Here is a 14,338-nt window from a genome sequence, read left to right on the forward strand (position 1 = left end):
TCTTTCTCCCTTTTCTTTATCCGACGTTGTAACGTTGCATTTCTTGTTGCCAAAATATTCCTTCTCCTTTTTCTCTCTTAATAAATAAAACGTATTATACATTATATAATGTATATATACATATAAATATGCATATATTATGTGCTGACCTTATAAAAATATCATATACGCCAAAGTACTGCATATTTTAATTGTTTTGCACACTCATAAATGTGTCTTTGTCAAACTAATTACTATCACGGAGATAAACTCAAGAATCGAAGTCAATATTATGTTTGAATTTTATGAAAGTCTGAAATGTTTTTGTAAAACATATCATTCTCCGTGCAGTTTTTTAAGTTTCTGGGCATCACGACCAAGTTGGTGCATCAGTTTTGTGAGAACGAGTCATATTTGACGTGCATAAGATCCTACGCATACGATAAACAAATAAAACATAGACAGATCAATGGAGAAAGACTGAATGAGAGAAGGATTCTTTCCCACATTCAATTTCATATCTACTCTATTTCATGTTTGAACTAGTGGGGAGGCTGAAAAATTAGTTAAGGAGCATCCGGCACTTGTTTAGAAACATTCAAACGTACATGTGGCTCCGCCATTGATTTGAAAGCGAAGACCAAGTTCTTCTTCCACCCGCAGGCACAGTTGTTTCTGCCCCTCTCTGTCTCCTTCTCCTTTGAAGCTACGAAAGGTTCAAACAATCAATTTTGATCTGCATCGCAGAGTTTGACCAAAGATCTATTGTTTTTAAGACACCACCGAGCCAGGTCAAGCCTACCCAATATGAAATAGTAGAGAGAGAAAGAGAGAAATATATATATATATAGAGAGAGAAGGGGGTGTTAGGGTTTATGAGTTTTTTTTTAAACATCAGTCAGAGCATGCCATTATCTACTGTTGAGAAGCCAACTTACTTTGACTTTCAAATTAGAGTAGCCCCCACACCCACAGGATTGAAGAGAGCAAAAAAAAAAAAAAACTAAAGAAAAGAAGGGCTTTTAGTTGGCACATGTGGCCCATCAATGGGATCATCACAATACAGAGACAAAAGCCCATTTGGTTCTCTGGTTCTGCTTTTTAGATGGATCCCAACTTCATCTTCCTCCCTTCCCTTTTCTTTTGTTTTCTCCTTTGTCTGTTGGTGATTTTGGAAATCAGGACAGAGAGAGCTTCTCCTGCCATGGAATGGAAGTCTCTTCTTCTTTTTTGGCTCAAAAGGATAGCCATTTAAGGGCATTCATTAAAAGGCCCACTTATTTAGAGCTCACACTCATTCTGCCTTGCCATCTAAGGCAGGCCATTCTTTACCACTTGTTTGGTTTGGTAACATCAAAAAGGCATCTAAAATAGAGAGGAGAGGAGGCTTCATCTGACCTCTGTTTTATGAAAACCTAGAGAAGGAATATATATACATATATAAAGTTGATTTTTGCAAAATATTTCTCACTTAGAGATGTTGGTTTTCTTTTTTTTTTTTTTTTTTTTGGGTATTTCCTGAATGATCTTAAAACCAGGTCTGAAAATGACGTTTGACTGAATCCGATCCATTTGCATCGATGGTTGGATCGAGCAGGATGTCTTTCTTTTTTGGCATAAGTTGGTGTGGTGGCAGTTGTCACCATGTTGGACCCATGGGGACACTGTCAGAGGGCCCTCTGTTTTGGATCTGGACCGGGTCGCGGTCCAGATCTTCCTGTATCGGAAAAGGGAAGGTCGGGTGAACGTGGAGAGTCATAACTCATAACTCCTAACCAGCGGGCCTACAACGTGCTGGTTCTGCTCACAGCCGGACTGGAATTCAGCCGTTTGATCATTCAAAGGGCGCCGGTCCAAGTATCTAATTGCCCACATTCTCTAAAATTTAATTATATGTTTATTTTTCTTTTAATGAGGAAAATAATGAGAAGTGGAAGGGTTTTAAATATTGACTTTGACTTGCATTGACCTATTTTTTTATTGTATAATTAGAAAATAATTTAGAACATTTGCTATCAATTTATCAATAAAAATATAAACCCGCATCAACGTTGCAACTTGCATCATATCGCTCGTTTCTCTGAATGGTATCTTAGATGACTTACTTTTGGTGCTTCGAACTAGTATCATTTCTCGCTTTTATATCTACTTACTTTTGGTGCTTCGAGGTAATATCCTTTCTCGCTTCAATTGTGTATCAGTAATATGGTGTCAGAGATTTGAAATAGAGATTGGCCGTCAACCAAACTTCAATTGGGTTCATTGCACCAACCCTCCTTGAGGATGGGTCATATATCACTAGTTTGAATTATGTTGATTTGAATTATGTTGAGACAAGTGAATTTTGTCAGCATTTATTGGGACGAGGACTCTTAAAAGTCGGGTGGCTTTGAAGATAAGGTCTTGATTTTACCTTTAATTGAAAAGCATAGTATCGGCCGTTATTTTCAAAAGTGAACAAATACAAACGCTTGTGTAAGTAATTAAATAGACTACTTGATTTTTCTAATTGAGCCTAATTTTAACGAGGGACTAAGATCATCTCTTCTTCCTAAAATATGATGTTAACTGCTTCAGATGTTATTCTTAGACAGTCGTAGTATCTTATGATGCACATGAAGGGGCAAATACCAACGATGCGGTGATGGAAAACCCGCATTTACACTAGGCTGTACATGCATGCTAAGTAAGTCTGGTGTTCAAACTGTTCTCCACACGAGGTCATCATTTATTAGCTTGTATGAGCTAAATGCCAATTTACTTTGTTCATAATTTACCAGCCACAATTCTCTCTCTCTCTCTCTCTCTCTATATATATATATATATATATATATATATATATATATATCACCTTTCCCCTTCCATAGGTCATCCATCAAAAGTGATGGATGGAGGAAGGGTTGGGGAGAAAGGGAGGAGGATTCCTTCACTCCTACCAACCACCAGCTGTAGTCATGCTATCGCGGGCGCCTGCCTCCATCTATTATCACATATATCGTATACGGTATTATACGGTAAGGAATTTGTCGGGTATAATAGAGCAAAGTTGCATATTTAGGAATATCTCAAGAAAATCTTGGCAAATTTAAAAAAAAAATTAAACATTTTATAAAACCTGAAAATTATAAAAAATAAAAATTAATAAAAAAACAAGTATAATATCATGGTTTTTATTTTTTAGTATTTTTTAAAAAAGGAGTGTCTAATTGCCGTTTTATTCAGCTGACTTATTTATCGCATATTATAGGTGTTTTTTTTTAATAATACACAGCCTCAGGCCAACGGCGGCAAGGGGGGGCCGCGATATGGATAGAGGCAAGGGAGCCACCGGCGGGACGATGCCCGACGTCCCCTCGATGCTGTCCAGCAGACCCACTGGCGATGACAAGGTGGAGCCGGCCGGTGCCTCCTCCTTCTAAGGAGAGCGGAGGGATTGGAGGGATAGAGGAGAGAGAAAGAAAGAGAGGGAAGGGAAAAGTGATTGAAAATATGGGCCGTTCAATCCTTAGATCAATGGTTCAGATTTAATGTCCTGAGATGTACGGATATATTTAAAGTCATGATTCAAAGAATATATATATATATATATATATATATATATATATAGAAGGAGAGGGAAAGAGATAACGTAGCATCAAAATCTTCGTTGAGGTAACATTTAAACAGCTGCATAAAATGTTGGTTGTTGTGTTTCAGTAGACAATAATCATGGGATGAAGTTCAAGAATCAAGTTAGTAGATAAGAATTTGAGTGAGGTTGAGGGCAAGGGTTGATAGTCGACTAGTTTTTGTTTCAAACTCTTGTAGCATCAATCCTGTTGTTCTAAGCACCGATATGCAAGTTAGAGTGGGTGTCATCCAGGAAGCAATCCTGAACCTTGGGGAGATGAAGCACAGAAAATGAACTTCTGCCATTTTCATTCTGTGCCCTCAACCATTTACATGTGAAACGTGATTTAACAGGGATCCCCATGATACATACAATGGGAGCCACATATGGGTAAAGCCACACATAGAACACATCTAAAATCCATTCAGTGGTGAAAGACACAGAAATCGATTTCTCCCCAACCTCAAAAGTTAAACTCGTCCCTTTTCCGGTGAAAAACATAGAACAGGTTCTTAGCATGTGAATATTCAAAACTTGTGCCCCATAATGGAGGCACTCCTAAATCTGAATGAAATACAACCAAGGCAAACCAGCATCCCACCTAAAACTTAACCCCCTTCCATAGGAAGGTTAGAATTTAAAAGGTGACTGACGTAACAGGAAAGAAGAAAAGATACAATAAAAAAGAAAATGAATCTCTCTCTCTCTCTCTAGTTCCTGGACTTCTTCCTTGACTTTGAAGGCTTACTCTTACTCTGCTCCGTGTTTGCTGCCACTTTTGAAGTACCAGAAGCTTGAGCAGATTTGGAGGATGTGGATGTGCTCGTGGAAGCATCAGCAAGTTTTTCTCTTGCAACAGCACCCTGAGACCCTCGAATTTGGGCAGCTCGTTTATCCTTCCTCCTCGGCCTGTAACTTGACCTCTCTCGTTTTGGCAGCCATCTTTCTGGATCAGGAGGAGGACCAGGATTTGCTGGATCAAACCCCTTGGGGTATTTCGGCTTCCTTTTACGTTTCTTCTTTGTCTTTGACTTTCCTTTAGCTTCCTCCTCTACACCTTCCATGTACATATCAACATGCTTAGTCTGACCTGCACCGGGTGTCTGCTCTAAGCTCTTAACATTGATATCTTTCAGACCCGGGAGTGGTGGCAACCGCTTCTCATACATCTCTGCCTTGTTCACATCAACTCGTGCCATGGTTGTCACGAGGCCCACCAAGGCAGTGATACTCTGACTGTTCTTAACCAGATCCTCAAATAATCGAGCAGCTTCTTCTGCTTTGCCATGCTTGAGTTTGAAAGCTGCTGCTTCTTGCATTATGACATCCCTCCGGGATTCCCCATCCATGGAATTTGACCACCACTGGAGAGCTGAGTCAAGGGTAGCAGCTGCACTCTCAACATCTCCAGCTCGCTCTCGCAGACAGACTAAGGTGGCGACTGTAGCAGGTAAGTGTTGGATATCAGTAATTTGGGCAAGAGATTCAGCAGCAATAGCATGGTGGCCAGCTGCAACAGCAACCTGAGCACGTGCCAGGAGGGCAGTTTTTGCTTTGTCTGTGTGTCTCTCTGCAAATTGCTTGAGGAGCTCCTCTGCCTGACCTGCCTTATTTTCTCGAACTAAAACAGAAGCTTCAAGCAGAGCAGGCATCACACTATCTGGGAACATGGAAGGAAGAGCAGCTGCAAGCTCTCGTGCCTATATTATACAAATAGCATAAGATCAAACGAAAACTGCAAGTAGTTGCAGGAGTGTTAAACGGATGCAAAGATGCAAAGAGATCGTAATGAAAAGTTTGCTACAAAGAACAAAAGACGATGCTCGTAAGCACCAGAAAATGGAATTATTCCTCTGCAAAACACACAAAGATTTCCCAAACAAAGAAAATGGCAGTGCCATATTAGTAGCAACCAGAACATTGTAAATGCTCAATCACATTCAGACACCATAATTTTTTTAGCATGACACCCAATATGAGAAATCCCTAGCATTCATGCTCTCCTGGACTCCAAGATCAGACAAATGTTGCATACTCCTGGTGCTCATGTTGCAGAATAGCATCCCAAGGGGTCGTTTGGCAGCAGGGACACTCACAGAGGATTGGGCCAGCTTCATGTAACATTAGGTCTAGTGTTCCATGAATCTGCCACAAATCTTTTGATAGATGCATGAGACACTCACAAAGTATCCTTGCTGCCAAATGACCTCCAAAGGATTAATAGTAAGTAGTGGAACATAACCCTACATTATTCAAACTCCACATATAGGACAAATTTATGAAGGAACATTGCAAGGTTAGAGATTTAGAGGACATAAAGGAAAACCTGATCCATCTTGTTCGCATGTAGTAGCAGAAGCATGCGATTAGTGTAAATGGCTTCTTTTTGCCTTGAAAAAAGCTTAAGATCAAGCCCCTGAGCTATTTGAAATCGCCCGTCAATTTTCTCTATCAAGCGATCAAGTTTCTTCAGCCCATCCGACACATCCCTTGTTCCCTTTAGTGAAATAAGGTTGTTTGTTGCCACTGCAAGTGAGGAAGCATCAGCAACATTACGCTTCATGAGATTAGCATATGTTGCAGCTGCCTCTTCAGAGCGCCCTAACATCTGATGATAAAACAGTTTACTGAGTCAGTGCTACCTACACTAATTGCCAAGGTCCTACACTGAATGGCATAAAATATCAAGATAAATTAAATGCAAGATTGAACCTCACCTGTTGAACATATGCTAGCTGAACAGCAATAGGAGCAAGTTCATTCTCAATCTCCTCCTCTGTGCAGTCATCCTCCATGAGCATTTCCTGACCAATCCTACAGCAAAGTGCAAAGTTTTAGATATTTACTATGAAGTAAATAAGTTTATGATTCTAAAGATAGTAAACAGCAGGAAGATCGCTCTCATCACAATTACAAGAAGAAGCAAAATGTGCTAGAAGAGAGATCTTTTCTGAAAGCATTAAATGTCAATTGCAAGAAGAAAGAAATGCATAAATCCCATTATTGCATTAGAAGTCCAACTTGTTTCTGCTAGTTTTTCTTTTCCTCCTCTCTCTAACAAGAATAAGCTGCCAAACATATACCATTTTTTTTTTGTACTATAGTATACTGCCTTGAATCTTTGTTTTTTCCGATCACCAAATTGTTGGCAAAATACATAAAAAGATGCAGCTTTAAATTAAGTAAATCAAGGTTTTAAACTTTTTCTTAAATTCACAAAAGAAACATTTCTGATCTATTAAACGCATGCAGCAGCCAATCTGACAAAGCAAGAATAAAACATTTAACAACCAAAACATTTGATTAAGCTACATTGAACTCCCCAACCTAACCTAACATACATGACTTAAAAAAGAAAGACATCAATCAGAAGTCAGTGAGTGTAAAACTTAAAAATAAGTTAAATAAACACTTTGGGAAACTTCAAAATTAGGCATTCAAGTAAAAACCTTCTTATCCTGCCCATAAATCAACATATGCAACCTCAACAAAGTTCCTGTAGGGCCAGATTCCTGAACACATAGTGCATGCGGATGCTCAAACACAATAGGAGTTCATGGTAGCCTTCCATTTATTCATCAATCTTTCCAATAAAAAAGAATGATAAGTAGGAATTGCTCCTAAAAATTAAACACCCAGTTTGTTGTTCTACTCTGAATGATCCCACAACGGATGAATAAAGAGAAAACACAACCAACAGAATATATCTGCGTCATGATAATGAAAATCAATAATGTTCTATCTTTTTACATATTCCTGGATCAACTACCAGAAATTCAAGTATTTTTCTTACCTCCGTGCTGAAAGGAGTAGCTTTTCTGCATCAGAATATTTCTTCTTCTCAATCATAGAACAGGCAGCGTTATATGCCATCTCAAATCTGCTATTAGCTGTGACTTTAAGTGTGTCCATCATACTTTGGACTTCTGAAGCCCTTCCTGCTGCTATTAAGGCAGCAATTATATTTACATATACATCTGAGGAATCAACCTTAAACTTCCGAAGCTTATCATAGCTCTGTGTACAGGCATCCATTTTTCCTAAACGATAAAATATCTGTGCCTCTAGCTGCAGAACACTAGGATTTTTCTCCTGCAGTCTTAAACAATCCAGTGCTTCTTGAAGTTTATTTTGTCTGTACAAGCAATATGCCTGAAGGTTGGGACAAAAAAAATTCATAGTTAACATAGTTGATGAATTGTGACTGAAATGCATACTTTTTAATAAAGAGCATAGGAAATTTTCACCAAGGTGATTATCACCATTAGCATCATACGCTCTCAAATACAAAATTTTATTTAGCTAATCAGCTTTCCATAGATAAAGCCAAAGATAGAATCAAATCAGTGACATACAACCACGGTTTATTGTCAAAGGATCTTCTCAGATATTTCTTTTCTTGGGAGAAAATATTGGGAACTCAAAAAAATTTAAACAATGCAAAAGGTAGTTAGAAAAGTTATAAAATTATGAGTTGTCTACAAATTCTTCCACGAGAACAAAAAGTCTAAACTAATTATTACAATTTTAAAAGAAAAAAAGTTTAAAATATGATTCAAAATAATTTTAAAAACTTGGGATAAATATCAAAAAAAAAATGCAATTCTTTTCACAAGAAATTGAAATTGGTGATATCTTCAAACACCATGGCAAATTACCATTTTTTTTATTCATTGTGGTAAGCTCATAGCAGTGATATTTTGAAAAAATTGTGAAATTCTTGTAACTATCCATCAAATACAGGTGAACATCAGTTCCAACTTCCAACATCCAACAACAACAAGCAACTCAAGGTAGTTTAAGAATTAGAAACAACCTTCCTAATTACAATAACTCCAGGAGCATTAGCGTATTTCGAACTTCAATGCTATCAGAAAATTCAGAACTGCTCCTTGTAGGTGCTCATCTTGAAAATCATGTTATGTTATTGCAAATTTGCAATATCTCAAACCATCATAAGCATGATGATATTGCAAATTTTCAAAACTTGCCATTCTAGAAATACCACTCATCAGAGCAGCACATGGATTTGTAAGTTCAGACTATAATGATGTTAGATTGATAAGTGATAACTTCCCTTTTCCAACTTATGGGAAGTTATCTAGAAAATTACCAAATATGCACCAACATAACTAGCTCGAAGAGAAAAGGGGGGTTGAGAACCCCTCAAAATAGCATATATCTAGGGTGCCCCCCTTTTCTTTATTAGTATTACGGGTGATCAATCTTGAACTCATTGTAGTCACAACAGTCTATGTACATTGAACATTTATGAATCACATACCAACATTTTTCCTGTTATTCATAATAACAGTAACGATATATGATATGTATCCCAAGAAAAACAAACAGATCTTGTGAAATATTTCCTTGATAAGAAAAAAAAAATTCTGACCATATTACCTTTTGTACGCTTGATTTTTTTAGAAAATTTTAATTTGACAATAGCAAAAATGATGAAAATATCCCAACAATTTGATGCAAATAGCAAGAAGAATGCAAATAACCAAACACATTCAGTGGATATTAGGACCGTGATGTTGTGGTCATGCTGCCCCAATTTCAAGTAATTCAACCTATTTCATCAACTAACAGTAGAAAGGCAATTTAGAATTTATGTCATGTTTCATATACCCCTTCATTAAAGTGATTCAAAATTATAACGAAATTTTGTCTCATGACCTTGTATCAGTATCAATGGCCGACTTGGTGAAACCTTTTCACCAAAACTGAGGATTACGACAACCAGTTTGATGAGTGACATTCATCTTAAGTAGCAAAGTCAATGCGGCTTCCGGAGAACAGCCGAAAGCTATTCGTATGCAGGTATAACTCAAAGATGATATTGTAATTTACTATTTCATTGCTCAAATATTCTTTGGAGAGCCTAGCATATAATGTATTTCATTTATTTATCCTGGCTATTCGTTGGTCTTTGAATAGTATCTATTCGATGAACTTGTTAAAAGCCGATAGGAGACTTCATCAGTGACAGGTTAAACCTGCACCAGCTGACTAATGAAACACAAACCTTGTGAAATAATTCGAACCACACGACTTCCTTAAGTGCAACCATGCTTCACTCTATCTGTAATCTCATTTGGACTTTCAGCAGTACCCTCACTAGGTAATCAAACACAACGCTGAAGCTGAACAGTGCACTTCCCACATACCACAACATAAAATAGACCACAAGAGAACTAGAATTGTGAGAAATGGCCATGCCGTAGTAACCAAGAAAAGTTTAGAGCAAAAAATCCAAACAATCACTCGCAACCAGTCTAAGTTTCTAGTGAATGAGTGAAATCGTTTACACAATGCACACGACAATGACGATTGATCTGGGCACTTTCTTAAGCATCAAGGACCAATAAAAAGTACGATAACCATTGTAACGCCAATTACGGACTTAATAATGACCAGAAAAAGGGAAAGGTGGAAAAAATAGAAACTGGAAGGAATTGAAAAACCAATGACCTTGTGGAATTGAAGATCGATGCCGAGTTTCTCGCACTCCCGGATCGTCGACAGAGCAACATCCACATTATCCAATTTGATGAGAGCCACGACCTTGCACCTCAACGCATCCTCATCCCGCGGGGCGGCAGTCAAAACTGTACAGAATTTACCGCAAAATAAGAAATGGGAGCAGATCAGAAAACAAAATCACACGAGGGAGAAATCATTTTACTCTGATCGGCGACTTTGATTGCTTGTCGGAATTCGGAGTTGTTGATGTGACGATTGAGCGTGGAGAAGAGGTCTTCTAGCGCAGCGGGAGGGGCGGATGATGGAGGCGGCGTGGCCGCTGGCTTGGGCTTCGCCTTGGGCGCCATCCTTTGCTTCCTCTTCAGACCTAACGGACGATGGATGGAAGGCGATTCCTTGACCCTTTTATACCTGCTGGAAACCGGCCAGTTGCCCCGGCGAAGATTGTTCAACGGGTCTGGGTATGACCCATTCCTGACTTCTACCCGAAACAGGACGTTTTTTTTCAACTAAAAATAAAAAAGACAGACGTGTCCATGAGGGGTAACTATCATTAACTATTCATTTTTTATTATTTTTAGATATTTTTATATTTATTATTTTACGTTTCATATTTGTATTTTTAATATAATATTTCTTCTAAATACGTGGAGGAGCATATACCAATTTCTGAATTCAATATGGTAATTGATTCATAGTATTTTTAATTTTTGAGTTTTACAGCACCTAGCGCCGATATCAACAATAACCTGATGTAGCCCTTACTATATCTGATCTTGATACCATGTTCGAGTCGACTCCGAGTTTTAAATTCACAATATGAATTTATTGTTATATCTGAATCCAAATCAAAATTGGATGTGAATGACATTAATGGTATGTTAAGATATAAGACATTTATTTAAAATTGGGTTCGAATCTGAATTGGAGTGGTTAGTCATTTAAAACCAATTTCAAATATAGCCGAATTTCATTTTTTAACTCCGAAGTCGATCTGATTTCTTAATCTGATTTGAATTCTTTCTACATCTTAACCAGATCAGATATAAGGTTGGATGATCGATCTTATTAGAGATCCAAAACCATTTGGTACTTTTACCGGCAAAAGATGATCATGTGCTGGCGACTCCAAACGAGGGGAAAAACAAACCGTTCAACTTTCTTTAATCGTCAACCAATCTTTTAAGAAAAGCTAGTGTCAGAATCCAACCAAAGAAAATAATATGGATTACAAACTAAACTTTGGATGCAATGAATTCAATCATCTTTTTCTTCTTCTTATCATTTTGCTCTTTGATATTCATGTTAGAGAAGATTCAAGTCCGAGCGTTAGAGGGTGTTGGCACAATGGTGGATCATACGGCTAGTTTTCATGTCAATTTCAGGGTGTCAACTTTCTGTATTGCAAACGGAAGATCAATGATGCGAAAGTTGAAGTACGGCAGAGGCGACACCCCAAGCCACCAAAGCATGCCATGTATTTTAAAGGAACAAAGAGTTGGGTATGGGCTTCAGCTCTCTTTTGAGCGATATGATGAAATACTTCTCTTGCTTCTCTTGCTCAAGATTAATTCCAAATGCCCACCGGAACCAATTGTTTGTGCTCAATAATAATAGAATTGTGAAAAACCATCTGATTTTAAGCTCTTAAAGATTCTCCCTTGAATCTTAACCTTAAGCTCCTGTTGTATTGGTCCTACACCTTTAATTAGAGAGAGAGAGAGAGAGAGAGAGAGAGAGAGAGAGAGGTAGAAACCACACCTTTGGATCTGGAACAAAACCAGACCCTTTAATTTTTTTGTTAAAATTTATTCTACATAAAACATAAACATCCTAATATGTTTATAAAAACTATTTTGCTTATTATTAAAACATTATTAGAGTCTAAAAAATAATCAACTCAGTATTTGTTTTGTATCAACGTATTCTTAATAATATATCATTAAAGATAGATTCCAAAAAAAAAAACTTTAAACATCTCACTTAAAGGATCTGGCTGTTATCCCTAATCTAGTTTACACACACACAAACACACACACATATATAATATATATATATATACACACACTTTAATGAATTTGGTTGTCCAGGCCACGTTGGCCGGTAGGTACGCTGGAAATTTATATGTTTGAAAAATTTTCGTCCAAACGTGAGGCGTAGATGTGATTTTATTGCCCGAGTGGACATAAAAGATAGTCTTCTTTATTATAAAATTTCGAATCAACTTGTGCGTTTTAAATATTTTTATGCATAGAGATTTGAGCACTTCACGTCCATATATATGATCGAATTTCACATCATCGGCCTAAGCACGGATAGCTCTGGTGGATGGTAAATATGGAGGTGGAATGTTTTAAATTAGGTTAAAAAACCAGACATCTCAAAATAAATTATTAAGGTTTTATTGTGTAATTTAACCTCATAAACTTAACCTTAAGAGTCATTTGATAAAAAAACGCACTGTAATATAAATTAAAATACTAAAAACACATACTTAAGCTGAACAAAAAAAAAATCAAGAAGATGAAAACAACATACAAGTGTCAAACAAATTTGAAAAAACAAAGAGATCACGAAGAAGGAATCGGCGGACGGTCCAAACAAGAGAAATCGAAGGGCATTTCTTTTGTTGAGAAGTTCAAATAGGAAAATAAACAATTTATTTTCACGGTTCTGTCAATTACTTTTCTTTAAACTACCTTGCAGAAGGATCATCCTATTTTCTCAAATGTTTTGAGTGGTGGTAAGTACACGAACATCCAACCATAGAGATGGCTTTAAAGTTTCACCTTTTTTCTCTCTCATTCTCTCTTTATATATATATATATATATATATATATATATATATATATATATATATATATATATATATACACTGGTACCTCACTGGAGAGGCGGTTGAATGTTGATGGAGCTTTAATGGCAAGGATGAGTGGATTATTGCACCAATCTTTCTCTAAAAGATTGTGATTGTGATCTCAGCTGTTCGATAAGGCGAGATTGATCGGCTGAGATCAACTGACTGAGATCCAACGCACCACGACTCTACTTTATTAGAGCAGCTTCTCTGTCCCTCTCTTCAAAAGAGTATGCTGGGCAGGGAAATCGATAGGAAAAATGCCCAAAAGATTGAAACGCATCCACTATGCTTAAAGTGGACCAAATGCGGGTATGCATACGTCATGCAAATAAATCAAATGATCAAATCCTTTTCCTACAAGTTTACTTGATGCACAAGGATTTGCGAAATTCAAAGCTGTCCCGCACGGATCAACAAATAGTTCTCCCCAAGAAACCATCCTCTTCCATTCTCATCTACAAAACTCTGATCAGAATTTGGCGTTTAAACCACCCTCTTCCTGGTTCCGTCAGGGTAAGGAAGAAGAAGCAAAGAGCAGTGGAAAGAAATGAGGAGGGAGGGCAAGCAGCACGGGGTCGTAAGGAGCTGCATGCTCCTTTCTCCCAACGCCAACGTTGTCAACAAGCTTGATTCATTGCCAACTGCAGGAATATTCCAGAAGGTGCCGCGTAAACCCACGAACCACTCCAAATTCACCGGCGTTTGCCGGCGGCCTCGATGCCCTGGATGCCATGCATGCCCTGTTAACAAGTCCAGGGAGAAGGCTAAAGGTACCTACAAGCATAAATCCAATGACGTCGCCGTGAATCATCGGTTGGTCGCCTGGAAAGTAGTTGACAAGCACCGAGGATCCAATTATGTCGGATTCTCGGCGGCGCAGGCCTTGGAGTGCTTGTGGGGGGGCGATCTTGATGAATTGATGACGGAGGAAGAACCAGAAGAAGGTCCGGCTGCCGGTTCCAGCGACTTCAGTTTGAAATTTGACGGTGTTGGAGTATCTGATGTTATGCACCATGATGATGAGACTAATGTAGAGATCGAAGATGAGAAAGATGTTCCAACGATTGATGATTGTGGTGATGTTGGTAATCATGCTGACGATGACAGCGATTTGGTGATTTATGAAGTCCAAATTGAATGTGAAAGCGACGAAGGAGAAGGATGGTGCCTGGTGAAGCAATGAAAGTAATATCATGAGATGATCGTCCGTCTATTCAGGTATTTGTTAAGACATGCTTGTCTTCATCAAAATTTGTGCCTGCCATTAATAATGAATTAGAAAAAATTGTTGCTCTGTAAGTCGTACTTCTTTTGACACATGCAGACATTGTTTCACATTCATCATCCAAGTGGAAAAGGATTCACCAAAAAAAAGAAATTGGATTTTGTTTCCATTCTTA

General features: G+C 37.9%; 2 protein-coding genes across 2 annotated transcripts; one reads left to right on the forward strand and one right to left on the reverse strand.

Annotated features, from left to right (window-relative positions):
• Positions 1-4,017: 4,017 nt before the first annotated feature.
• LOC116248184 (uncharacterized) lies at positions 4,018-10,467 on the reverse strand. Its single transcript, XM_031620832.2, has 6 exons — positions 10,281-10,467; positions 10,067-10,203; positions 7,383-7,741; positions 6,307-6,403; positions 5,916-6,197; positions 4,018-5,289 (listed from the first exon to the last, which is right to left on the reverse strand). Exons 1-6 carry the CDS (start codon positions 10,423-10,425, stop codon positions 4,300-4,302), a joined length of 2,010 nt encoding a protein of 669 aa, XP_031476692.1. The 5' UTR covers positions 10,426-10,467; the 3' UTR covers positions 4,018-4,299.
• Positions 10,468-13,325: 2,858 nt separating this feature from the next.
• LOC116247110 (uncharacterized) lies at positions 13,326-14,237 on the forward strand. The gene has a single exon (XM_031619074.2). It carries the CDS (start codon positions 13,486-13,488, stop codon positions 14,119-14,121), a length of 636 nt encoding a protein of 211 aa, XP_031474934.1. The 5' UTR covers positions 13,326-13,485; the 3' UTR covers positions 14,122-14,237.
• Positions 14,238-14,338: the final 101 nt, after the last annotated feature.

This window comes from Nymphaea colorata, chromosome 2 (genome assembly GCF_008831285.2).
Source record: "Nymphaea colorata isolate Beijing-Zhang1983 chromosome 2, ASM883128v2, whole genome shotgun sequence".
Taxonomy (NCBI): domain Eukaryota; kingdom Viridiplantae; phylum Streptophyta; class Magnoliopsida; order Nymphaeales; family Nymphaeaceae; genus Nymphaea; species Nymphaea colorata.

Coding starts and splice junctions, on each gene's coding strand:
- LOC116247110 (XM_031619074.2), top strand. CDS start 13,486: ATGAGGAGGGAGGGCAAGCAGCACGGGGTCGTAAGGAGCTGCATGCTC.
- LOC116248184 (XM_031620832.2), bottom strand. CDS start 10,425: ATGGCGCCCAAGGCGAAGCCCAAGCCAGCGGCCACGCCGCCTCCATCA. Junction 10,204..10,280: donor AATCAAAGTCGCCGATCAGA/GTAAAATGATTT, acceptor AATTCTGTACAG/TTTTGACTGCCGCCCCGCGG. Junction 6,404..7,382: donor CTACTCCTTTCAGCACGGAG/GTAAGAAAAATA, acceptor ACTTTGCTGTAG/GATTGGTCAGGAAATGCTCA.